The following is a 25,768-nucleotide window of genomic DNA, read 5'->3' as shown; positions in this document are numbered from 1 at the left end:
ACAGAGCCTATGAGACGTAGTTGTGTTTTGACATGTATACTGAACAAAAATATGAACGCAACATTTTAATTGTTGGTCCCATGTTTCATGAGCTGAAATAAAAGATCCCAGAAATGTTCCATGTGCACAACAAGCTGATTTCTCTCAAACTTGGTGAACAAATCTGCTTACATCCCTGTAACTGAGCATTTCTCATTTGCCAAGATAATCCATCCACCTGATCAGTGTGGCATATAAAGAAGTTGATTAATCAGCATTATCATTACACAGGTGCACCTTGTGCTGGGGGACAAGAAAAAGCCACTCTAAAATGTGCACTTCTGTCACACAACACAATGCAATTGGCGTGCTGACTGCAGGAATGTTCACCAGAGCTGTTGCCAGAGAATTTAATGTTCATTTCTCTGCTTTAGAGAATTTGGCAGTACGTCCAACCTGACTCACAACTGCAGACCACATGTAACCACGTCATCCCAGGACCTCCACATCTGGCTTCTTCACCTGTGGGATCATCTTAGACCAGCCACCCGGACAGCTGATGAAACTGTGGGTTTGCACAACCAAATTATTTCTGCACAAACTGTCAGATAGCATCTCAGGGAAGCTCATCTGAGTGCTCGTCGTCCTCACCAGGGTCTTGACCTGACTGCAGTTCGGCGTTGTACCCAACTTCAGTGGGCAAATACTCACCTTCAATGGCCACTGGCACGCTGGAGAAGTGTGCTCTCAACTGTACCGGGCAGATAGCAGACAACATATATAGCGTTGTGTGGATGAGCATGGTGGTGGTGGGGTTATGGTATGGGTTGGCATAAGCTTCGGACAACGTACACAATTGAATTTTATCAATGGAAATTTGAATGCACAGAGACAACGTGATGAGATCCTGAGGCCCATTATCATGCCATTCATCTGCCGACATTACCCCACGTTTCAGCATGATTGTAACGCTCGTCTGAAGAAGAGGACCAAAGCGCAGCGTGGTATGTGTTCATGATCATTTATTCAAACTGAACACTGAAACAAAATAACAAAGTGGAACAAAACGAAACAGTTCTGTCTGGTGCAACAACACAAAACAGAAAACAACTACCCACAAAACACAGGTGGGAAAAGGCTACCTAAGTATGGTTCTCAATCAGAGACAACGATAGACAGCTGCCTCTGATTGAGAACCACACAGAAATAGAAAACATAGAACACAAAACATAGAATGCCCACCCCAACTCACACCCTGACCAAACCAAAATAGAGACATAAAAAGGATCTCAAGGTCAGGGCGTGACACTGATAATGCATAGCTACATGTCGCAAAGATCTGTACACAATTCCTGGAAGCTGAAAATGTCCCAGTTCTTCCATGGCCTGCATACTCACCAGACATGTCATCCATTGAGCATGTTTGGAATGTTCTGGATCAACGTGTACGACAACGTGTTCCAGTTCGCCAATATTCAGCAACTTTGCACAGCCATTGAAGAAGAGTGGGACAACATTCCACAGGCCACAATCAACAGCCTGATCAACTCTATGTGAAGGAGATGTGTCGCGCTGCATGAGGCAAATGGTGGTCACACCAGATACTGACTGGTTTTCTGATCCACGCCCCAACTTTTCTAAAGTGTGGAATCCATAGACTAGGGCCTAAGGAATTTATGTCAATTGACTGAGATCCTTATATGAACTGTAACTCAGTAGAATCTTAGAAATGGTTGAATATTGCATTTATATTTTTGTTCAGTGTATTTGTTTGAAGGAAAGAGCACAGTAAAAAGAAAAGAGGTTACTGTATAAAAGGCCTTGTGTTTTGAATGTGTTGCATTGTGGTACTTACCATGCCTGGGTCCACAGTGATGCGCCAGCTGCAGCTCATGCCGTTGTCGTAGCTACTGGGGTGATTCATGCTGGTGAACTCCCCCGACGGGCCCTTGAGTGCCTGAGGACCCCCGCATCCCGAATTGACCTCTTGTCTCACACACAACACACAACACACACACACACACACACACACACACACACACACTTGATTACATGAACATTCAGTTGATGTGACAGCTGCAGGGGAACAGCTTTGGGTAATGTTGCCACCTCTTCTGGAAAAACAATGTCTACCGGCAGAATCATTTGTTTGGATTATAACCCTTGTTATTGGACTGTTATGTATAACATGGAAGGGTAACACAATGTCATTATTGAACATCCTGCTGGGACAGATTGTTTGAGGACATAGTGGCACTACTTACGTTAATAAGAGCATTCGAATTAAGGATTGCTCCACCAGTCCCATTAAACAAAGCAATTGGTAATTGGTAAATAAAGCATTAACATACAGTAATAACATACCCTCGTATAGCCAATGACAACATGGTCAGCAACTACCCTATACAACCAATACAGTACAATTTACACACATATACACTGAGTGTATAAAATATTAGGAACACCTTGAGTTGTACCCCTTCTTTTTGCCCTCAGAACAGCCTCAATTCTTCGGGGCATGGACTCTACAAGGTGTCGAAATCGTTCCACAGGGATGCTGACCCATGTTGACTTCAATGCTTCCCACAGTTGTGTCAAGTTGGCTGGATGTCCTTTGGGTGGTGGACCATTCTTGATACACGGGAAACTGTTGAGCATGAAAATCCCAGCAGCGTTGCAGTTCTTGACACACTCAAACCGGTGCGCCTGGCACCTACTACCATACCCCTGGCACTTAAATATTTTGTCACCCTCTGAATGGCACAAATACACAATTCATGTCTCAAATGTCGCAAGGCTTAAAAATCCCTTCTCTTCATCTACACTGATTGAAGTGGATTTAACAGGTGACATCAATAATGGATCATAGCTTTCACCTGGATTCACCTGGTCAGTCGATGTCATGGAAAGAGCAGGTGTTCCTAATGTTTTGTACACACATATATCTATCCATATGTTGACTAGTCGTGTATATTCGGTGCATTCGGAAAGTATTCAGACCCCTCAACTTTTTCCACATTTTGTTATGTTACAGCCTTATTTAAAAATGTATAAAATTGTTATTTTTCCTCATCAATCTACACACAATTCCCCATAATGACAAAGCAAAAACAGGTTTTAGATTTTTTTTTTAAATCACAGGATTCAGTACTTTGTAGAAGTACCTTTGTTGAAGCAGTCTGGAACCACCAAGACTCTTCCTAGAGCCTCCCGGCCAAACTGACCAATCAGGGAGAAGGGCTTTGGTCTGGGAGGTGACCGAGAACCCGATGGTCACTCAGACAGAGCTACAGAGTTCCTCTGTGGAGATGGGAGAAACTTCCAGAAGGACAACCATCTCTGCAGCACTCCACCAATCAGGCCTTCATGGTGGAGTGGCCAGACAGAAGCCACTCCTCAGTAAAAGGCACATGACAGCCCGCTTGGAGTTTACCAAAAGGCACCTAAAGACTCTCAGACCATGAGAAACAAGATTCTCTGGTCTGATGAAACCAAGATTGAACTCTTTGGCCTGAATACCAAGCTTCACGTCTGGAGGAAACCTGGCACCATCCCTACAGTGAAGCATGGTTGTGGCAGCATCGTGCTGTGGGGATGTTTTTTAGCGGCAGGGACTGGGAGACTAGTTAGGATCGAGGGAAGGATGAACGGAGCAAAGTACAGAGAGATAGATCCTTGATGAAAACCTGCTCCAGAGCGCTCAGGACCTCAGACTGGGGTGAAGGTTCACCTTCCAACAGGACAACGACCCTAAGCACACAGCCAAGACAACGCAGGAGTGGTTTCAGGACATGTCTCTGAATGTCCTTGAGAGGCCCTGCCAGAGCCCGGACTTGAACTCGATCTAAAATCTCTGGAGAGACCTGAAAATAGCTGTGCAGACACTCCCCATCCAAGCTAACAGAGCTTGCAGAGAAGAATGGGAGAAACTCCCCAAATACAGGTATGCCAAGCTTGTAGCATCATACCCAATAAGACGCGAGGCTGTAATCGCTGCCAAAAGTGCTTCAACAAAGTACTGAGTAAAGGGTCTGAATACTTATGTCAATGCGATATTTTCAGGTGTATCATTTTTACAAATTTGCTAACATTTCTAAAAACCTGTTTTTGCTTTTTCATTATGGGGTATTGTGTTTAGATTGATGATAAATGTTTTTTAATACATTTTAGAATAAGGCTGTAACGTAACAAAATGTGGAAAAAGTCAAGGGGTCTGAATACTTTCCGAATGCACTGTATAATGTAGACAGATGCTAGACAGTATTTGGCCTTTCAATACACCACTAGCTGCGACCATTACTTCAAAGTGCAGACATTATTCCTGGGCAAGGTTTATTGAATAAGGGATTTTGTAAGGACGAATAAAAGGAGAAAGGAGATAAAAGGGAGAGAGCGATAGAAAGAGAGAGAGAGAGAGTGAAAGAGAGTGAGAGAAATAGAGAGAAAGAGAGTGAGAGTATTTGCATTATACTAGACCAGTGTACTGTGTGAGTGCTGTCTCTGGAGTCAGCCGTGTCTCCTAAGGCAGTCTCACTCATAGAAATGGATGACAGCCATTATTCTTAGGTACGATATGACTGATTTGGCTAACCGAGCCAAGGTAGCGTGGGACAGTGTTAATAACATCACAGATTTTTATATGATTTAAATGCATTTTTAGGGGGTGGGGAAGGCTGTATTTTTTGGGAACCAGCACAGAACTGTAAAAAGGCACCAAGATATGTTGCAGATAGGTGGACTATATTATATGATAAATAGATCATCACTGACACCTTGTCAGAAGCCAAAACAACACGCATGTTATATCACATTTTAACTCAGATGATTTGATGGGTTGGTTTCTAACTATAGATGAAATAGAATGACTCATGAAAGAAATGCAGACGTGACAAATTGAGGACGTATTTGTCATGCTTTCTATGGTGACAGAGTGACACTATATGAAAAATAGGTCCAGCAATGAGACCAATGAGATGCCAATGTCCAAGGGGACCAATTAGACTTTCAGATATCCCTAACGGTTCGCAGGAGGTTTGTCTATAGACGTTCCCTCAACGTTAGAGGAACCTTTGCCTTTTTTTTGTCGTTCTGTTACTCCACAGCTGGGTCTCAGCTCGGACTGTCTGTCTGCCACACTGTGAGGCCAGTGGCAGGGGACGTCACTGTGACTCACATCACAGAGGTACCACAAAGACACAGAACCCCCTTAGAATATAACTGTCTAGCCCTGTGCCCAGAATGGATGCACATTCAATGCCAGAAGTATTCAATGCCATTATTACTGTAGCAATGAATGCCGTTGGTTTGTTATTACGGTATACAATGACTCAGATCATTCTTCTATACTTATTATTTATTGCTGATATGAAAGTGTGGCTTATTTTAATCATAAATAATAAAACATCTGTCAGAGACAGAGATACATTAAGAGCACAATGTACAGTGATTGAAATTTAAAACAAAATAGACAACAAAACATTACTTTTCATCTTCTTGTCAGCAAACTCACCACCGACCGACAGCCATTACCCACCCACTCCCCAGACGCTTAACTAAGCCTGGTATTATGGTAAATGTATAATGGTCCATAATTCACAAGGGTCCATAAATCACTGTTTCATAGTCCTGCTGAGAGGCGTTGAACTTTCTGGTGTGAGTAGAGCTATAAACCTTCATTTGATTGAAGTGTTTCAAGTTTTGTACTCACACACCTCCTTGACAGTGATGAAGTTTAGAGGGATAGTACAACTCCTAAGTATTTACAGTATATACAGTAGTACTAATCATCTGGCCTACAGTGTTTAAAGTATATAGCAGCTCACCACCAGGTAGCCTAGCAGTTAAGAGAATTGGGTCAGTAACCGAAAGGTTGCTGGTTCCAATCCCTGAGCCGAAAAGGTGGAAAAATCTGCAGTTCTGCCCTTGTATAAGACAGTTAACCTCCAACAACAACTTCTCCCCGGGCACCGATGACGTGTATATTGATTAAGGCAGCTCCCCGCTCCTCTCTGATTCAGAGGGGTTGGGTTAAATGCGGAAGACACATTTTGGTTTAATGTATTTAGTTGTGCAACTAACTAGGTATCCCCCTTTCCCTTCCCTCCATTTAAACATACAGGTAGTACACTACTCACCTTCATCAGTGGAGACGCTGTTCTTGTCAGTGAAGTAGATGACCACCAGACCAATGCAGGCACCAGTCAGAGCCACAAACAGTAGTATCAGGCTCTTCTCCAGGGTACTCAGACCCCTGGACTTGGGTCTCTGCTTTAAGTCTTCCTCCATGCTCTCTGTTCACAGTGGTGGAGATGTGCAGGTGTGGAGCAAATGTGCTTTGCCTCTGGTGCACCAGCGTCTCACGGTCTGGTTCGACCTTTGGTAGACCTGCTGTACCTTGGACTCACCTGAACCTGGACAAGGGATACGGAGCGTGTCTGTGCGGAGAGTTTTTGACTGTTTAGGATTTTTGGACATGTTGTAAAGCGTGTTTTTGTGTGCATAGGGTAAATTAGTTGATGTCATTTTGAGTCTCAAATAAAATCATTATGATACTGTACATAGCTTCAGTAGGGGCAATGGTACATTTTTTACCTCTCACCTATAACTTAGCCTGTTGTAGGCTACTACAGAACCGTTATATGCACTGTTGTACAGTATAGCAGGGGTATTCAACTCTGACCCTATGAGGTACAGAGCCTGCTGCTTTTCTGTTCTACCTGATCATTAATTGTACCCACCTGGTGTCGCAGGTCTAAATCAGTCCCTGATTAGAGCACAACATTGAAAAAAACACAGTGGAACTGGCTTCGAGGTCCAGAGTTGAGTTTGGGGGGACTATGGTATATGGCCTGTGTTTACGCAAGGCTTGTTTATATTATTAACTTTGTCCCTACACTTGACTCCTAATCTCATTTCAAAACATGTACTGTCTCAACCTCAGCTTTTATAAGAGGAGCGGGCCCGTCACACAGTGCACTGCAATTATCGTCAAGCTTACTAATTGATTGATGTAGTACAGAGCACTTCTGGGCTATGGTTAAACTCTTTAATGTGGCTTAAGTGCCAAAGCACTTAGCATTAGCGATGGATTTGATTAAAGTAAAAGGAATGATGGGGACTAGGCTCACGGGAAGCTACTGTTTAGTCATCTATTTAGTCCCACAGATGCTACCTGGCAATCAATTACCATCTGTTAAGCTAATGGATCATGGTGCTAGAAACAGCGTTGTAATCCTGCCTGTTGGAATCAGAGGTCCCTTCCCAGGATGCATCTAAAATAGCACTTTATTCCCCAAATAGTGCAGTACGTTTGACTAGTGCTCTATGTGCCCTGGTCAAAAGTACGGCACTTTGTAGGGAATCATGGGCCGTGGTCAAAAGTAGAGCACTATGTACGGAATAGGATGCAATTTCGGACACTTCGTTGCAAATTTCTAATGGCTCTCTGTACAGACAGACTGGCTCATGCTGCCTTGCTGTAATGCTGCCAGTGTGTTTGTAGCAGGGGAGAACGACTGCCCCCTCTGATTTATGCTATGGAAGTTCAAGGCCAACCCAAGGTACTAAAGGCATTGTTAGCAGAAAAACAGGATCCCCCATTATAGTGAACGGAAAAATGGCAATCTTCATGGTCAATCTTTGAGTAAATAAAACAATTTAAAAGACAATCATGGTACCAACAATTGCTTCTAACACACCAGATGTATGTCCTTGAACCGATTATTATAAAATCGCACACAGAAGAAGTTATAAGGATAATTAAGTTGCTAACGGCAGCCTGCCGTACTCCGGTCGGCCTTCAGCTTCAGTTACTCAATGAGAGTGAGCAGCACTTCCTGGAATAGCTCAAACTGCGCATGTTATGTCTCCATCAGACACCATTTAAACAGACTTCACTTGGCTTCAACGCGCTATTGAGTCTTCACATAGGAATGAATGGTGTCACGTGATCAATGGCTTGGTCCATTCATATATACAGTCATTGGTTTGTAGAGAGGAGTTTCAAAGCGCTGAGATAAGCACTTCACTATGTACAGACTGATAATAGCACAAGCCAGAGATATTAGAGCAAGCAGAAGAGGGCCATTTACAACCAGTCATAAGCACTAACAGAGATCAGCACAGATCAGAATGATTGTCAAGACGATTGTGATATTGGTCTCTGTGGAGAGATTAATTTCACCACACAAGCCATATTGTTAAATATTTATACAGCACAGAACAGTACAATGTATTATCAGATAATGTTTTATTATCTAGGTGAAGTGTGAGTTACACTGTAGCGGTTATCTATCTGGCTCCCCAAGGTCTACTTTAGAGGGTTAGATGTTGTGAACCTGTGGTGCGGTGGTTCGTGTTACCATAGAAACCCTGGACCTAGGATATGGGAAGTAGCACACTCACATACAACAGCACTGGGTCTGAAATGGCACCCTGTCCCTTATATGGTACACTACTTTTGACCAGGGCCCTACTATGACTGTAATTTGGGACTCACCCTGTGTTACAGTACTATACAGCACAGGAGGTTGGTGGCAACTTAATTGGAGAGGACGGGTACGTGGTAATGACTGGAGCAGAATAGGTGGAAAGGTATCAACAACATCAAACACATGGTTTCCATGGGTCTGATGCATTTCCATTCGCTCCGTTCCAGGCGTTATTATGAGCCGTCCTCCCCTCAGCAGCCTCCACTGCTGTACAGGTGTGAGTTGCTTTTCTTTACTGTGTGTCAAAGTGAGGCCATCTTGTTTGAATTTAATTACCAAGAAGGATGACGAAGGCTGAAGGATGATGAAGGATGATGAAGTATGAAGGAGGATGAAGGCTGAATCACTATTTCTCAACACGTGATTGTGTGAGAATCAACCCTCAGCTACGGGCAACGTCCGGCGAGACAGGACGCTCCTCCTACTCCTCTGACCGACAGGTTTTTAATTGGACTTTTAATCAGAGTCGACTGCAGGAGAGTTGAGGAATCTCGATATCATCTGAGGGGGCGATAATGATAAGGGACAGTTTGGCAACTGCAATATTCACGCTCGCCATTCGTCATTACAAATTAGGCCGCTCAATAATGACCTACGTCTTCATTCACACGCTCCTAATTGCGGATTGGAGATTAAAAATAACTTTAGGAGAGATTTGCATACAATGTGGAAGCGATACCAGAGGTTTCTTCACAATAACTTTGGAGTCAGGGTTAATGAGTTTCATAGAGGAAGTGCTTAAATTTTGGTTAATCTCCATGGAGATTGAATGGTTGGAATTACCTCATCATATAAAGGCCTCTTGGATTCAGCCACAGTCTGATTAGACAGAGACACATTCACTATGGTAACCAGTCACTTTAAATACCTAATCTATCTCTAGGAGATAAGGACTTAGGCCTATACATTCCCTCCAATTCTTCCCTTTGGGAAAGACAGAAACAAGTGGTGATATACTGTACTCCCACTGGGCACACACTGGTTGAATCAACCGTGTCATTTCAATGAAATTACGTTGAACCAACGTGGAATAGACGTTGAATTGACGTCTGGGCTGAAACGAAAGCTTCTTATCTCTCCTTGGCAACACATTTAGGAGAACTAAATTAAATGATTTAAGATATTATACAGTCGATAAGGATTTTATATAATGTCTTGCATTTTTTTGTTGGTTGTGGGTCAATTCTAGTAGGTGGTTGAGATATTTTCTCAGTTGCTTTACATTTCAACTCAAGGGGGAGAAAGCCCCTTCACCTGGGGCTCCCGGGTGGCGCAGCGGTCTAAGGAATTGCATCTCAGTTCTAGAGGCGTCACTACAGACCCTGGTTCGATTCCAGGCTGTATCACAAACGGCTGTGATTGGAAGTCCCATAGGAGTCCCGGCGCACAATTGGCCCGGCGTCGTCCGGGTTAGAGTTTGGTCGGGGTAGGCCGTCATTGTAAATAAGAATTTGTTCTTAACTGACTTGCCTAGTTAAATAAATTAAATAAAATACAACTGGACACCTGCCATGGAGGATACTTCCAAACTAAGATGTCTTTGAAGTGACCCATTAACAGCTCTCATTGCAACTCTACCCTCCAAACTCGCTCACAACTAACTGCACACCACCCACCACAATAACATCCGTTCACAACAATACTAGTAAAAGTCCTACAGGTCAGTATATCAACCCTGCTGCAGGTCTTCAACACACATCAGCTGCAAAACATTTTAGTGCATCAAGAATGGATTTATATAGCAGTTTCTCCAGTCGCTCAAATCGCTTTATTAGATGGTGTCAATGTGGGGGATGTTTTTCTCACCCACGAGTGTCTCTGGGAGGGGGGAGGGAGAGGGAGAAAAAGGGAGAGAGATAGAGTGTTGCTGCAGTGTGTGTGTGTGTGTGTGTGTGTGAGTGTGGACCTCTGTCCACTGGGGGACCAATGATTTATAGAAACATCTGTTAGCCGTTATAAAGCAGTCTCTAGTGAAGACAGCCAAGGTGACCTTAGTGTGTGTGTGTGTGTGCGTGTGTGCAAGTATGTGTGCACCTGTGCTTGACTTTCAGCATGTGAAAGGTTACGTGCGTTTGTGTGTGGATCGGCGGGGTGGTTAATGACAAGCCACTATAAAATGCTCAGGTCTGCAGTGTGTAATGTTACACAGTGATGGAGTATGCTGGAGTGGAGGAGGGAGACGGATAGGAAGATAGAAAAAAGTATGTGTTCCCCTATGAACAAGAGCACATAGGGGAACACACACACTCATAAACGTGTGCACACACACACACACACACACACAGAAGCGCACACATACACACACACCACAATCCTTCCAAACACCTTTTCCCACAACGCTTCCCAACAATGCAAAGTAATGTAGGCCATATAGTCCACAGGGGTCTGAGCAGCGGACGACATCGGAGGAAGTTCCTTACTGTAGCGCTGCCGGTGATTTAATACAACAGTGAGTAAACAAAACAACTGGAGCAGTACTGGGGAGGCGCTATAAGAGCTGTTCTGGGGTCAGGGAGAGAAACAAAAGGACTGAAGCAGTACTGGGAAGGTGCTATAAGAGCTGTTCAGAGGTCAGGGATAAAGAGACGCTTCAGAGGGGAGGCAGGGGCTAGCCGCCCTGCTGTTTCTGACTTATATGGTGCTTTTATGATAGAGAGAAAGTGAGAGAGAGATAAAAAGAGGGGGAGAAAAAGAAAGAGAGAGAAAGAGGGAGAGAAAGAGAGTGAGAGATATAGTGCTTTTATATGACATCATCATAGTGGGAGAACATAAAGCTTGACATGATTCATTACATCACCCAGTGGTCCAGAATCAACCCCAGTGGTTCATCTATGGAGAATAGCTAAGCATCGCTAAGATCCCCAGACCCTTACTCATAATCACATACTTACCAATCTCAAAATACAATCAGTACACAGCAATTAACACAGATACTGATCCCCATGATAAGATGGAGTCTGAGTGTGTCTGATGTGCGTCTAAAGATCCGACAGGGAATTATTTGTGATTTGTATTGGTAATTGTAATGGCTTGTGCTCAAGCTGCGTCTAGGCTGCACGAGTCCTCTAAGGATTCTCTGTGTAGCTGAGAGGTGTCTGTGTGTGTGTGTGTGTGTGTGTGTGTGTGTGTGTGTGTGTAGCTAACTGGGTCATAGCAGGAGGTTTAACACATTTTAACTATGTTTCTGAGGTGGACATTTTATCTGGAGGGCTAGAGGGAGTCTTGATATAGACTCTAACTAATACGCAGTCGAAGCACCACGCCGAAACGTGATATTCAGTTAAGCTCAAAGAACGGTTATGTAGTGGTGACTTTGGAGGAATTTCCATAGAGAGGGGAAAAATGCCCCGTGAGAATTTAACAGAGTCGTATGGGACGACACAACAGTGACATTCAGAGAAATTCCCTTACCAAGATAGAATGTAGACTCTACTAATCTTTTCCAACGCTAGAGCATAATTTGATTTCTTAAAGCGCACTGACACATTAATGTTAGATGATGATAGACTGGCCAACTGTTGATGAACACGGGCTCTCAGTTTAATTAAGTTTCTGGGCCCCGCACAATTTATTTTCATCTAAATCAATGATCATCTGCAAGTCAAATAGCCTATATCTATTTTTAAGGCAGGGATTTCATTTTCCAAACCTTGTGATTTATAACTCTAAAATAAAACTCAGTTTCAATTCTACTCCCTAGACTTCTTATCCTGCCAGAGAGGAGACCCTCCCTCCCTCCCTCCCATCTCTGTTTCTCTCTGTCTCAGTCTCTCTATCTTACAGTCTTTTCATCACAATGAATCTCCTCTTGTGTTTAACACCCACCGCCTATGGCCACATCTAATCTGCACTTTCAAATGGGAACCAGCAGCAGGGACACGGGGGGCGAGGGGGACATTAAATATTGAAACACCAGCTAATTAAGGCCGGGGTGAGGGAGTCAGCATTAAGGCTGGTGAGTCGACTTCTGCTGGTCGTGATCTATGGACAGAGAGATGGAGAGAGAGAGCGCAGAGAGATGGGAGAACATTGAAGGAAGATGGAGGGAGAGGATCAGGGGATGCTTGTAGCTCTACACACATAGAAAAAGTGTCAGTCCAAATTCGATACATCTCCTCCCAAATATAGCGGCATGACAAAATAGGTTGGTGATGCACTTCACTGTGGCAGCCCCTTCAATCAGCAACTGAGATGACTGTCTGGTTGTGAGTGTGTGGGGGGTGTGATTCTCGTCTTAACACCTTGAATACCAGGGGGATGGACTTTTGTGTGTGTGTGTGTGTGTGTGTGTGTGTGTGTGTGTGTGTTCTTTTGACAGGGAACAGAATAGCCCAGGACACCTAACCTAACAGCCCACTGTGACGAATGCAGTGATGAGTGGTGACACACACATACACCCAGACACACAGGAAGTGACAGCACAGTCCTGTGAAATCAGTGTATCACACTGAGACAGAGGGTGTATTCAAACAGTGTATTCAAACAGACAGTTAGTTGTAATTCCCAAACAAAGAAGATTGGCTGTGAATATTCCCCATTCCACAGTAGGATGTGATGGTAAGCCTATATCAACACGTTGAGACTATATTTTCCATTGTTTATAATTGAATAACTTCATTACTCTTAATAACAATGTGGAGGAAACAAGGTTTATGTCATATTTTTAAGCGGATATTTTTTCTTAAGGGAAAAAAGGTATGTTTCAGGTGATTCTAAAAGAGACTAGATAAATTGAAAGTTTGAATGAACTTTATGTAAGCAGACTCAGTTTAATTTGCTCTGCTCATACATTTCACATCCCTGGATTCGGAATGTAGACCTACCTGCCTCTTACAATGATTGGCTTTGGAGTATAGATGCATCATAAAAAAACAAATGGTGACTTACATTTTGATCTGTCTTATGTACTAATGGACTTAAACATAAAAACATGCATTTTGAAAAAAAATCTTAATACTAATTTGTCTTCTCTAATAGAAGTCCACAGTAATTCACAGATGTTGTGATTTTTACTTTAACTGTGACTAATCCAATCAAAGATGTAAACCCACAATTAAACTAACCCAGCAAGTGAACGATTCTAAATTTAAATGATTTTGAAAATAAACTGTTTGAGTCTTTGATAGAGACTATATTTCTCCTTCTCCGCAAATATTCAACCATCTAATTTTGAAGTGGTTCTTTTGTCCTAGCTTTGATAAGTATTTTAATTTAATCTAATTTTAATTAGAGGAAAAGGGCTTGAATAATGTGGAGTACTGTATACACACACTAATTTGTGCTTTGGGTCAACTTCACCACTGTCTCAAGGACATTATTTTGGGAATGGGCTGTATAAAGCCCATCGACAACTAATCCACAAGCAGTACACATCTCCACTACTGCCTGCTGATACACCCTGAACAACGTCCCCTGTGGTTTCAAACAGCCTTCTACAGCAGTTTTCAGATGCACTTATTGAAACAGAACACTGTAGCTGATGATACAGTGTGTACAACTAAACATATACAACATCAGAATATTTATGTTTAGAATCAGAGCAAGTCAAAAAGCTGACATTTCATCTAGTACACGAACAGAGTCTAACCAATGGTTTAAAAAAAAGAAGAGTATTATGATTCCATAAAGGATATGACAAGCTGGGTGTTTCATGAGGATGGTTCACAGACCAATTGGAAGATGAATTTAAAAATAGAGACCTCAGAGCTCCTCGGATTGGCCATGTCTCTACTACTAGACATTACTTACGCTCTCAATCGTTTCCGGTCCCCATAGATCAGCTATCAGCTACAATATTGCTTCAAACAGACCTTCTACCCATCCTCAAGCAACATCTGGTAACACATTGTAACTGAGGAACTCACACTGTGGGGATACACGCCGCTAACGCTCTCTTGAAACACCTGTCAATGAATTCAGAAAAGAACTGCTCGGCTGTAGATCAGTTTTCACCTTGAGTTTTTTTTAATCCAAAACGAAGAGAACAGAGACTAAATATAGAGCACCTAAATGCACACAGGCCCAGTGTTATATTGTATATAAGACATACGGAAATGAGCACAGCAGAGGTTTTCTTCTTCTTTATCAAGACAAAATAAGTAGTTCCCATTCAAAATAAAATCTGCAACAAAAAACAATATATAAATAGAGGTTGTTCAATACACCCGGAACGTAATCGTACTGTATATATACCAAAATGCACCCACTGCACTGAGAAGGAGTGATATTTAGTTGCACATCTGTTGGAAGGTATGATACTGACAGTAATATGTATGTACGCCCAAAGATCAGAGGCATGTACTATATACACCAGGACTTCATAGTGGTAAAATGAGTTATGACTGCCATAAGTACTAACACACATGCGTTTCACTAAGATATTAGTATTGCCATTTTTCATTAAATACTGTTAGAATCTCTCTCATCTAAAAAATAAGTTGTCCATACCAAGAACCTGTTTGAGCTTTTAGTTTTGCCCTCTTCCGTTGATAATCATCAACCCTATCTAAGGTAACATTGTATACCACAACATCTGACCAGTAGGGTTAGGGAGAGATCCCAATATCCACACATGGCTTGGCATCGGAGGAACCAGAACAAGGGGTGAACCAGCCTGCTTTATAGGGGACTCAGCTGATGGTGTGGGCTGCACACAGCCCGCTGCTTCTCCTTCTCACTCCAGCACGGCGGTAGGGGGAGGGTGCGCGCAGCACTTGGGCCGTCTGACATTTTTCAGCATGGACCTGAAAACGTTCTGCTGTCTCCTCTTGTTTTTCCTGCTGTTGGCGTCGTCCACGGCAACGGCGGCGGGCGAGTCGGGCACCACCGGCGGCACTGAGATGGACTTCCTGAGTGATGACTGGGTCACGACCTTCTTCTCTTGTTCTTTGATCTTACACTGCAGGTGGCTCTGGATGGCAAAGCCAAGGGACTCGGGGTCAACGGATGCGCCGTACACCTCCCAGGTCATCCCCTGCTCGTCCCACAGCACATCGTGCACGCTCTTCTCTCCTTTCTGTTTCCCCTCCTCGTCTCCGTCCTCCTTTTCCTTCCTCTCCGGCTCCAGCTGCTCCTGCTTCTTCTTGCCCAACAAAGCCTTAACGCCCCCAACCCCCTTAACAATGCTCTCCTTCGCCGCTTTCACTGCCGTCTTGGGTTTAGTGTCCTCTGCTTTTTTGGAGGTTGTCGTTGAGGCCTGGCTGGGCTTGGTAACGGAAGAAGTTGACTGCGAAGGAGGAGGAGCAGCCTTATTGTCGGAGGATTTGGTCTTGATTGCGGCAGTTGGCGACAAGGGGGATGGAGCTTTAGCAGAGGGAGGCTTGGCAGGCTGCGTTGGCACGGTCTGCGCTTCATTAGACACCTTTGGTTTCTCTGCTGCATTGGGCTTGGATTGGGAGTCTGCCACTGCCTTCTCGCCTCGATGCTGGTGATGATTCGCTTTAGCTACCGGCTCGTTTTGGCCGCCACACGGCTCGATGTTGATCTGGTAGACGGGCTGCAGAGGCGGGAGTGCTCCTCTCTGCTGGATGTTGCATAGCGCTGCTGCCCCCCCGACTGACAGATCTTTAGGCTTGGCCCCCAGCCTGGCGACCTCTGCATGGAGGGCCGCCACCGCCTCCTCTGCATGGAGCACCACCCCGGCACTCTGACTGGAGCATGACCCCGCCTCCAGGGTCAATCGCTCTGACCCGGACCTGAGACCTGCGGTGTAGTTAGGTGGCGGGGGGCAGGATGGACTGCTGCCCATGTGAATCTGGTGGAGGGGCACCTGGTAGACCACAGACAGGCTCTCAGCTGCTGCTTCCTCCCTCAGGGCAGCACCTCTGTCAGTGGACCTGTAGGGCGGGGGCAGAGGAAACAGGCTGGGGCTGGTGGAGACCGCCCGGCTGCACACGTTAGCCACTGCTTGGACCTCCACGTCTTGGCCCTGCTTGCTATGGGTGGGGGTGGCGGTGGGGGTGCGGGTCATGGTGGAGGCCTCCCGGTATAGTTTGCAGTGGGCTTTCTGTTGCATCTCCTCCGAGACCGAGGCAGTCTGGACGGCTTCATCTGTCACCTGTGCTGCATGGTGGGCAGGCTGCTGGTTCTGGCCCTGTTGGGCCTCAGGCTGTTGGTTCTGGCCCTGTTGGGCCTCAGGCTGTTGGTTCTGTTGGGCCTCAGGCTGTTGGTTCTGTTGGGCCTCGTTGGGTGACGAGGGAGAATCGTTCTGTGATGAAGACTCTGACGATGCCGCCTGCAGGTGTTTATCTAAGCAGATCTCTGTCTTTGCTACTGGAGTAGGTTTTAAATCCTTCTTCCCAGGGGATGCCGGACTTGAGGCCTTATTCCTAAGCCCTACGTTTTCCTTGCTGTCTGAAGATGGAGGCGTGATGGTGATGGCAGCATTGACAGGAGCTACTGCCGTCTCCTTGGTCTGTTCCTGCTGCGATGTAGCTGCCGTTTTGTTATATTCCGTTTGGGAAGGAGGGTTCTGAGAGTTTGTCTTGGACGTATTTTCTTTAGAGGCCTGTAGAGGACGTTCTGATGGAGTAGGGTTGGTGGCGGTGGCGGTGGCGGGGCTAGGTAAATGTGAGAGACTCTGTGTTGTAGCACTATTATCAGCCTCTTTTGATTTGTAAGGAGGCGGAGCAACCTTGTTTGTAGTCACTGCAGCTCCCTCTGCCTTACCTTGTTTGGGAGTTGTCAGAGACGTCAGCACTTCAGAGGCCGAGGTATGCTTTGGATCACAGGTCTGAGGGGGATGTTGATTTGGTGTGGTTGCGTTTTTGTTGTCCCCTGCTAGTAGTGACTCCTCTTTAGCTACTGCAGAAACTCTGGCTGTAGCACTCTGTACTGCTGTGGGCTCTGGCGATGGCTTGGCTGCACACCCCTCCCCCGCCCCTGCTCCACCAGGCTCTTTCTCTCTGCAGTAATTTGTATGCACGTCAACCTTTGATGATGTAACGGCGGACGACAGGCCGGCCTTACAGATATGCTTCTCCTTCTCCTCGGCGGCGGCTGTGGGGATTAACGCTGTCAAATTGGCGTTGCCGTCCCTACGGCCCTCTGCCGTCGCTTCGGTTACACTCACACCTCCTCGGCATGTCAATACCATCTGCTGCTCTATTCCAATCACATGCTCCGATGGCGATTTCCCTCCATCGCCATTGGTCGAGAAAGGTGTATTGGTGTTGGACCCCACCCCGCCGCCAACCGGTTGTCCATGGCCAGTTGATTGGATCCTGGAGGTTGTGTTGGGGGTTGTCAGACACAGGTTATCCTGTGTGTGTTCTGTAAGGGCAGGGGTAGTGGTGGGGGCAGGGCAACCCTGGGTGAGGTTCAGGTTAGGTTCTTTAGCCCAGTTGGCGTTAGACTCCTGGTTTCCCAGAGCTTCCACTCCAGCCAGCTGAGGGACCATTTGGACTGTCACTGTCCTTTTTGGGTTGGTTCCCATCCTGTATTGAGACAGTCCTCTTAGCCACTTCTACTGTAGGGATCCAAAGTCGAACCAGGTGTCCACAATCCTATCCCTGTCTATTTGTGTAATTCCCTATAAAGTAGGAAAATAGAATAGTTTTAGTTTCAGAGAAGAAGTATGAACAATACATTAGATCATTCCATGTAGATAATGATATTATACTATACACCTTATATAGTATAATATCCTCTAATATAATATAAAATGATGATCTTGGTAATGTCTTTCTCACTCTTGCATTTTACATCCTGACCTCAAAGCTGATATCGAAACACCCCAAAAAACGTGAGACTTTATTACATTTTTTTTTAAACAGAAAGACATTTTAACTTGAAATTAGAAAACTAACACGATGAGCGATGAGGAACAGTTGTACCGCAGTGTAGAGCACTCCAAAAAACATTTATGGATATTTTTCTATCTAGATTTTCATCCTCGAGACCAGACGTCTGATGGAGAAGTGACCAATGAGGCAATACATTAAAACAATGGGAGTTGACACCTTCGCTTATTTCTGACTCCTAGTATCCATCACAATACAGACTGTGTGCCAACAACCGCATCAGAACTGAATGAATTAACTGAATCTGTAAACAAAGCAACAGATAATAGCAATAACTCCAAATTACTAACAATAAGCCCAAGACAATGCTGCTTCAAAACTGACCGAAACTGTTTTGCTGCTCAGAGATTGTTGGCCTTTCCTCTTTTCATTCCAGTAAGTACATTTCATTTTAATGTGTCTCTGATGACTGCAAACTGTTTTGAAATGATGGACCATGAGCATTCCGAGTCCCTTTGGAGCAGAGAAGATAAAGCAATGCCAAAACTAAGATTAACTATGCCACAAATGATTTTTGCTCAAAAACTGATGGAATTTGAAAGACTACAGCAATCACAAGCACTTACCACACATTTCAACAAGCTTGAGTGAATTAAATAATTCCTCTTAACCCTGGAGCAAATCTATTGAATTATCCTTAAGTGGGGACAGAGGCATTGACTTTGCAATCGCAACAAGTGAAAGCAATAGTGTAGCTTTAGTTCCACGCTTGACTTTACCATTAGAAGAAATATATATCCCAATGCCCCAGGGCAGTGATTGGGGACATTGCCCTGTGTAGGGTGCCGTCTTTCCGATGGGACGTTAAACAGTGTCCTGACTCTCTGTGGTTACTAAAGATCCCATGGAACTTATCGTAAGAGTAGGGGTGTTAACCATGGTGTCCTGGCTAAATTCCCAATCTGGCTCTCATACCATCAGGGCCACCTAATCATCCCCAGTTTACAATGGTCTCAATCATCCCCCCTCCTCTCCCCTGTAACTATTCCCCAGGTCGTTGCTGTAAATGATCATGTTTTGTAAGTTAATTGACCTGATAAAATAAGGGTTAAATAAAGAGATATCAAACACTGCAGCCTACAGATGTAGGATCTTCATTTGAGGCAGTTTCCTACAGTAGGAAAATAGTCCTGCAGCAACAGGAAATGTGAATTATTATGTGGACTAATAAATGGACAGTTTTGTAGGAGTTTTCTCAGCAACAAAAGAGTGATCAAATTAAGATCCTATATCTGTATGACATAAGTCCTTTAAAAAGGTCTGAAATGAGCCATCTGCTAGCCTCAAACACAGACCTCTGTGTGTTTGTTGGTCTCATCTGTTGCAACATCTCCCCTGAAGCTACACCAACAGAGCTGTTAATTGTGGACATAGATAAGACATTGAACCATTTTGGGGAGATTTCAAATGCACTTCAATTAGCCCATTGGATTTTTCCAATAGGCTTCATTCATTATAGAGTCTGTCCATTTTCGACTCTGTGATCTTATTTTCCTCGTCATCATTCTACAGGTTATGGCAATTAAAAAGCAGGCCTATTGTCATTAATAACAAAGTAAATGTCTCAACGGGTTATCCTTATCCTTCTAAATCAGACACTTCTAGTTACTGAATGTCCTAGCCAGGCTACTAAATATTCCATTTGGAGTTGTAGGCTCAAATACATCAGAGTGTATTGGCTTATATGTAGGCCAAACGCACACACCCATCCGAAAATAGATCTGAAGCAGTGTCTAAGCCTGCAGCTGCAGACTCCAGACAGAGAGAAATAGAAAGAGTGAGTGAGCAGCGGCCCACTCAAAAAGAAATCCGATTTCTGAAAGGTACGAACTAAATGGCTTTGCCATGGTATTTTTAGTACAGAAGGAAAATAGGATCGCTTGTATAGTCCTGAGTGCTTGAGTTGTGATTTGTCAGATTGGATTCTCCATGCCACACAGTTGGCAAACGTGTACAGTATATTCACACTATAAGAAAGTGGTCTATTACTACGGCACCACTCTCTGGCTGCCTTGACAAGTGGCTCTGGCTGTCGGACGAGATCACATCCAACCCCTTGGAGGTGTGAAGTGAAACGATGGTTCCCTATGAAATTGTTCTTCAGTGGCCAACCGAGCTTTCAGCAATCAACTCTCCCCCAATAATTGAACCAGGTGTACAGGGGCAAAATGAAGAATCAGAGCAACTCAGCACTCACACAGACACACTGTGTGTGACTCCTTGAACTGTCATCCGAGGACGTTCACATCCTATAAAATGATGTGTTTCCTATGTAGTTTATCTCAATCAAAATTAGATGCTGACTTCAAGCATCTGTTGTTCTGGAACTTTGTGTCCTAGGGTGCTGTTTTTGGGCCTCACTATTAATCATCCTCATCATTAAGTTTGTTCTCAGCCAAGGAAAGGTTAGTCTTCTTTTTGGGCATATCCAAATAGCCAGAACCTGTGACATTTTATTTTCTGCACAAAACAATGAATAGGCCCGAATTCATAAAGAGTAAGTGTGAGAGTAAGAATGCTGACCTAGGATCAGTTTAGGATCAATATTCCATATAATAGAACTGTGGGTTTAAGTTACTCTGTCAGAGTACATTTTGAGGGGAGAGGCAGAGGGATAGACTAGTCACTCCTTTATTCAGGGCCCGTATTGATTCATAACGGCCCTCAGAATAGGAGTGCTGATCTAGGATCAGGTCCCCTCAGTCCATGTAATCTTATTCATTATGATCTAAAAGACTAAACGGATCCTAGATCAGTTTACTTTCACGCTTACTCTTTATGAATAAGGGCCTTGGTTACTTGAAGCAGGAGGTGACTGTATCCTACAGGAAGGGGTCAGTGTGTCCTCTGCCTCATGTAGAGTAGCTGTGGGGTCTCCCATCAGGAGTTCCATCACCCCATGCTAATATCGAAGATGAGCGAGAGGCCCCCAAGCTGTTCATTTGAGACACGGGAGCATATAAATACGACTTTGTAATTAGATTTGTCTTGATTCTTACTTCGAGGGGAATTCAGTGGAATAAACCAAGCAGATGAATCAACAAGGTGGTAAATAAGATCCAGCGAGGTACACTATATGTGGACACCTGCTCGTCAAACATCTCATTCCAAAATCATAGGTATTAATATGGAATTGGTCCCCCCCTTTGCTGCTATAACAGCCTCCACTATTTAAGGAAGGATTTCCACTAGATGTTGGAACATTGCTGCGGCGTCTTGCTTCCATTTAGCCACAAGAGCATTAGTGAGGTCGAGCACTGATGTTTGGCGATTAGGCCTGGCTCCAATTCATCCCAAAGGTGTTCGATGAGGTTGAGGTCAGGGCTCTGTGCAGGCCAGTCAAGTCTTTCCACACTGATCTCGACAAACCCTTTCTGTATGGACCTCGCTTTGTGCACGGGGGTATTGTCGTGCTGAAACAGGAAAGGGCCTTCCCCAAACTGTTGCCACAATGTTGGAAGCACAGAATCGTCTGGAATGCCATTGTATGCTGTAGCATTAAGATTTCCCTTCACTGGAACTAAGGGGCCTAGCCCAAACCATGAAAACCATCCCCAGACCATTATTCCTTCTCCACCAAACTTTACAGTTGACGCTATGCATTGGGGCAGGTAGCGTTCTCCTGGCATCCGCCAAACCGAGATGGTGAAGCGTGATTCATCACTCCAGAGAACTCGTTTCCACTGCTCCAGAGTCCAATGGCGGTGAGCTTTCCACCACTCCAGCCAATGAGCATGGTGATCTTAGGCTTGTGTGCGGCATCTCGGCCATGGAAACCCATTTCATTAAGCTCCCGACTAACAATTCTTGTGCTGACGTTGCTTCCAGAGGTAGTTTGGAATTCTGTAGTGAGTGTTGCAACCGAGGACAGACAATTTTTGTGCACTTCGCACTTCAGCACTCAGTGGTCCCGTTCTGTGAGCTTGTGTGGCCTATCACTTCGCGGCTGAGCCATTGTTGCTCCTAGACGTTTCCACTTCACAATAACTGCACTTTCAGTTGACCGGGGCAGCTCTAGCAGGGCAGAAATTTGTTGGAAAGGTGGCATCCTATGACGGTGCCTTGTTGAAAGTCACTGAGCTCTTGAATAAGGCCATTCTACTGCCAATGTTTGTGTATGGAGATTGCATGGCTGTATGTTCGATTTTATACACCTGTCAGCAACGGCTGAGGCTGAAATAGGCAAATCCGTTAATTTGAAGGGGTGTCCACATACTTTTGTATATAGTGTATATTATTGCTAATCAATACAATATAGCGGTCCAAACAGGACATAGATTGTGTGAACACCCGACAACATCATTCATTGGTAATAAATTAGGCTAATACTGATATTACTGATAAAACAGGAGAAATACTGCTTTAAAAGCCCAATGCAGTAAAGAAAAGTGACGTTCCTGTGTTTTATATATATTTCCACACTATGAGGCTGGAATAATACTGTGAAATTGCGAAAATTATAATAATGCATTTTTAGGGTAAGAGGTGTTTGAAAAGTCCGCCTGAAATTTCTGCCTGCCTGGTGACATCGCCATGGGTAAATTAGTTAATAGACCAATAAGAAAGAGTTCCAAACCTCTCTGCCAATAATAGCTAGATTTAAATGTTCCCCTTCCAACTCAGACCACTCCCAGACAGTCCTAACAAAATTATTGCTTTAGAAATGTATCTTTGCTAAGAAGCAATATTTTGTTTATTTTTTACAATTAGAATTGAAGACAATTACAGTCAGGTACTTAAATTATTACCCAGAAATGATTTGATAATTAAATAAAAACTGCATTGGACCTTTATCACAAAATAATTGCACATTCTACATTTGCAAAATAAATACATTAAATATTTTGAAAACCATTTTCAAAAAGCGTATCGTACAGTAGGATCAAATATATCTAGGACGTCTGAGGTTTCCCCCCTCTTGAATTGACTGACATATTACATACATATCACAACCTATCACATGATACAATAGGTGAGTTGGGGGAATGGACCCTGACAATTGAATGGTCATATCATATCTCATTCTGAAATAGTCATTCGTAGGTCTGTGTGTTTCCCTGGAGATACCATATATTTAAAATACAATTTTATACAGTCAGTGACCGGTGACTAGAATGCATGGACTTAGCGATGGAGATAATGTAGCCTAGACATACATCTACTTTACCATTATGACATGAATTCCTTTAGAAGCATCACATAGTAGAGAATATCCTTCTTTCTCATCTATCTCACGTTTCACTTCTACTACACATTTAGTAGGCCTATAGGCTACCCAATCCGTCCGTAGCTTTGAACGTGTCTATGCATTCGTCATATTAGGGTCTCCTCTCTCGAAAAAAATATCCCCACTGCAATTAGTTTCAACCACAGACAATTATCTTATGATGTAGCCTACATTGATATAGAAAATACAACAATATCGTACCCATGACAAAACAAAGGGATGTGCGGATGAATGCGATGAAAAGATACAGTCAGGTGAGAGAAACAACATCATAACCATGTCAATTGACGATGCACATCCGAACCCCACTCCTAATAACCAACACATCAACACAGAGGAATTTCAGGACCCCCCCTGCGGCTTTACAGTCATATTTGACCTTGCGGAGGAATTCATTATCTGTACACATATTATCTTAACGATACTTTATTCAGACAAAGAGGAGACAGCTTACCTGGTGCGGTGTAGTCCCCGTATCATATCATATTCGGGGGTTGATTACTGCGCTATTTAGCCACTGTTTGTTTCCAACGTGCGGCTGCAGCCCCCGGCTGAATATCAATGAAAGAATTTCAAGCAGGTCTCCGTGACATAAAGCCGCGCCTTCGATCGGAGCGGTTCGGAATACAGGTCTGATCAGAGGTAGCCTAAATGATAATTGGGTCAAGCATGTAATATCGATTTTCTTCCGAGGGTCTAGCGAAGATGTGGCTGTGCCCAATGACTCATGCTTGTTCGGTTGGGTCCTCCTATACAAACAGTTATCATATCAAACTTGCTTTACGCTTCATCGAGCAATAGGCTACATTGTCATTGGAGCTAACAAATCGTGGTGTCACCTCTCGCTTTCTGCGAGATCGTGCTGTCCCAGGGGATGTCCACACTGCATTGTTTTCGGGACGCTCAATGACTGTAAAAGAGAAAAAGAAAAAAAGAATGGGGGAAAAAATGGTATGAAAGAGAGGAGGACACAGAATTGCAGGGACATCAAACATAGAGAAAGCAGCATTTAATTACATATGATAGGCTAGTTATTTCCTGCTCCGGTATCATCCATGTTCCACATAAAAAATAAATGATGTTAAGCATTTGGAGCATTGGGCACTATATATCTAATTCCTGTAGACTACATACGGCATTGCTTGCTGAATGGGAACAACAATCTATAGGCTACATACAGTGTCACTGCAACACTGTCTGTAGTGTTGTGTTGAGGCAGTGGCAATACACTATCCATTTCCATCACTGTATGTGGATGTGACTGTGCATGCACTTGCACTGAAGGGGAAAAGCACCATAATTATGCCCTGTACTCAGTGGTGGTTCTAGCTTGTATGGCTCCCTGGGCAACCCCCCCCCCAACAACAAAAAGCACCATTCTACACTAACTCATTTTTATTCAGACATTTGGAACAACACAAATAAATAATCAGAACATTTAAAACTATATAAATATAAATATATATACAAAAATAAGACTCATAAATATCAAAAAGAAGTAACAAAGACAAATAGAAACAAATTGTAATATATAAATACAAATAAAAAGAGAATCGAATTACACTATTACCCTATTCCTAACAAAAAACACACAAATAAAATTAAATCGCACAAATCCGTAAATCACACAAATACACAAATAGAATAACACACTTATAAAGAAGAGAACCTGATTATTACACTATTGCACTTCAAACAAGAAACACACCAACTAAATTGCACAACTAATTGCATTGCTAATTGCATTAGTACTGTACAAAGTTAGAGATGCACTATTTGATAGATTCCCCCGCTCCCCCTACCCCGGGCTTCCAGTGGGGAGACCTGAGGTCCACCTACCCCCGCCCCCTCCCCATCTTGTACTTCTGAGTGGGAGACCCTCCCAGGCAGTAGCCTGCCTAGCTCACAAACTAAAATCAGGATGCCCACTCCGACAAGGTTAATTGACCCACAGTCCCACACGGTTGATATCATGATATCATTGACGTGAAAATGAGCGATAGACAACCAATCACTCAAATGTCGGCTTCCGCCTAAATCTGCCACTGCCTGTACTGTATGCAGTGGAGATGTGAAGATGTTTCACTGTGACAGTACAGTACATGTGGTGCTGTTCGACAGCAGTGCACTCAGGGGGACAATGACTTTAGTCTAGATTTCCAGGTCAAATTAATCTGATTCAGTATCTCCATGTGTTGTCCCCCCTGTCATGTCCCCAATCCTCACCACCAAGACACTGTGTTATGGATCATTGCTCCCTGGGATCCTTGGGA

The 25,768-nt window shown here is 43.9% G+C and overlaps 2 protein-coding genes across 2 annotated transcripts in view; both read right to left on the bottom strand.

Moving 5' to 3' along the window:
* The window catches only part of LOC139579182 (ovochymase-2), a 37,246-nt gene extending 30,742 nt beyond the window's left edge, over positions 1-6,504 (bottom strand). The window contains exons 1-2 of the mRNA XM_071407568.1: positions 6,114-6,504; positions 1,835-1,965 (exon numbers count right to left, since the gene is read on the bottom strand). Coding sequence (XP_071263669.1) covers positions 1,835-1,965; positions 6,114-6,264 — 282 coding nt within the window. The 5' untranslated portion in view covers positions 6,265-6,504. The remainder of the gene's footprint in view (positions 1-1,834; positions 1,966-6,113) is intronic.
* An 8,029-nt stretch (positions 6,505-14,533) lies between these two features.
* Positions 14,534-24,086, bottom strand: gprin3b (GPRIN family member 3b). The gene is made up of 2 exons (XM_071407545.1): positions 23,950-24,086; positions 14,534-17,997 (listed from the first exon to the last, which is right to left on the bottom strand). Exon 2 carries the CDS (start codon positions 17,899-17,901, stop codon positions 15,142-15,144), a length of 2,760 nt encoding a protein of 919 aa, XP_071263646.1. The 5' UTR covers positions 17,902-17,997; positions 23,950-24,086; the 3' UTR covers positions 14,534-15,141.
* Positions 24,087-25,768: the final 1,682 nt, after the last annotated feature.

This window comes from Salvelinus alpinus, chromosome 6, assembly GCF_045679555.1.
Source record: "Salvelinus alpinus chromosome 6, SLU_Salpinus.1, whole genome shotgun sequence".
NCBI lineage: Eukaryota > Metazoa > Chordata > Actinopteri > Salmoniformes > Salmonidae > Salvelinus > Salvelinus alpinus.
The sequence above is the reverse complement of the archived record's forward strand: the minus strand, read 5'-3'. Positions and strand labels throughout refer to the sequence as shown.

What these genes read in the sequence shown, in the direction of transcription:
- gprin3b (XM_071407545.1), bottom strand. Translation starts at nt 17,901, where the DNA reads ATGGGAACCAACCCAAAAAGGACAGTGACAGTCCAAATGGTCCCTCAG.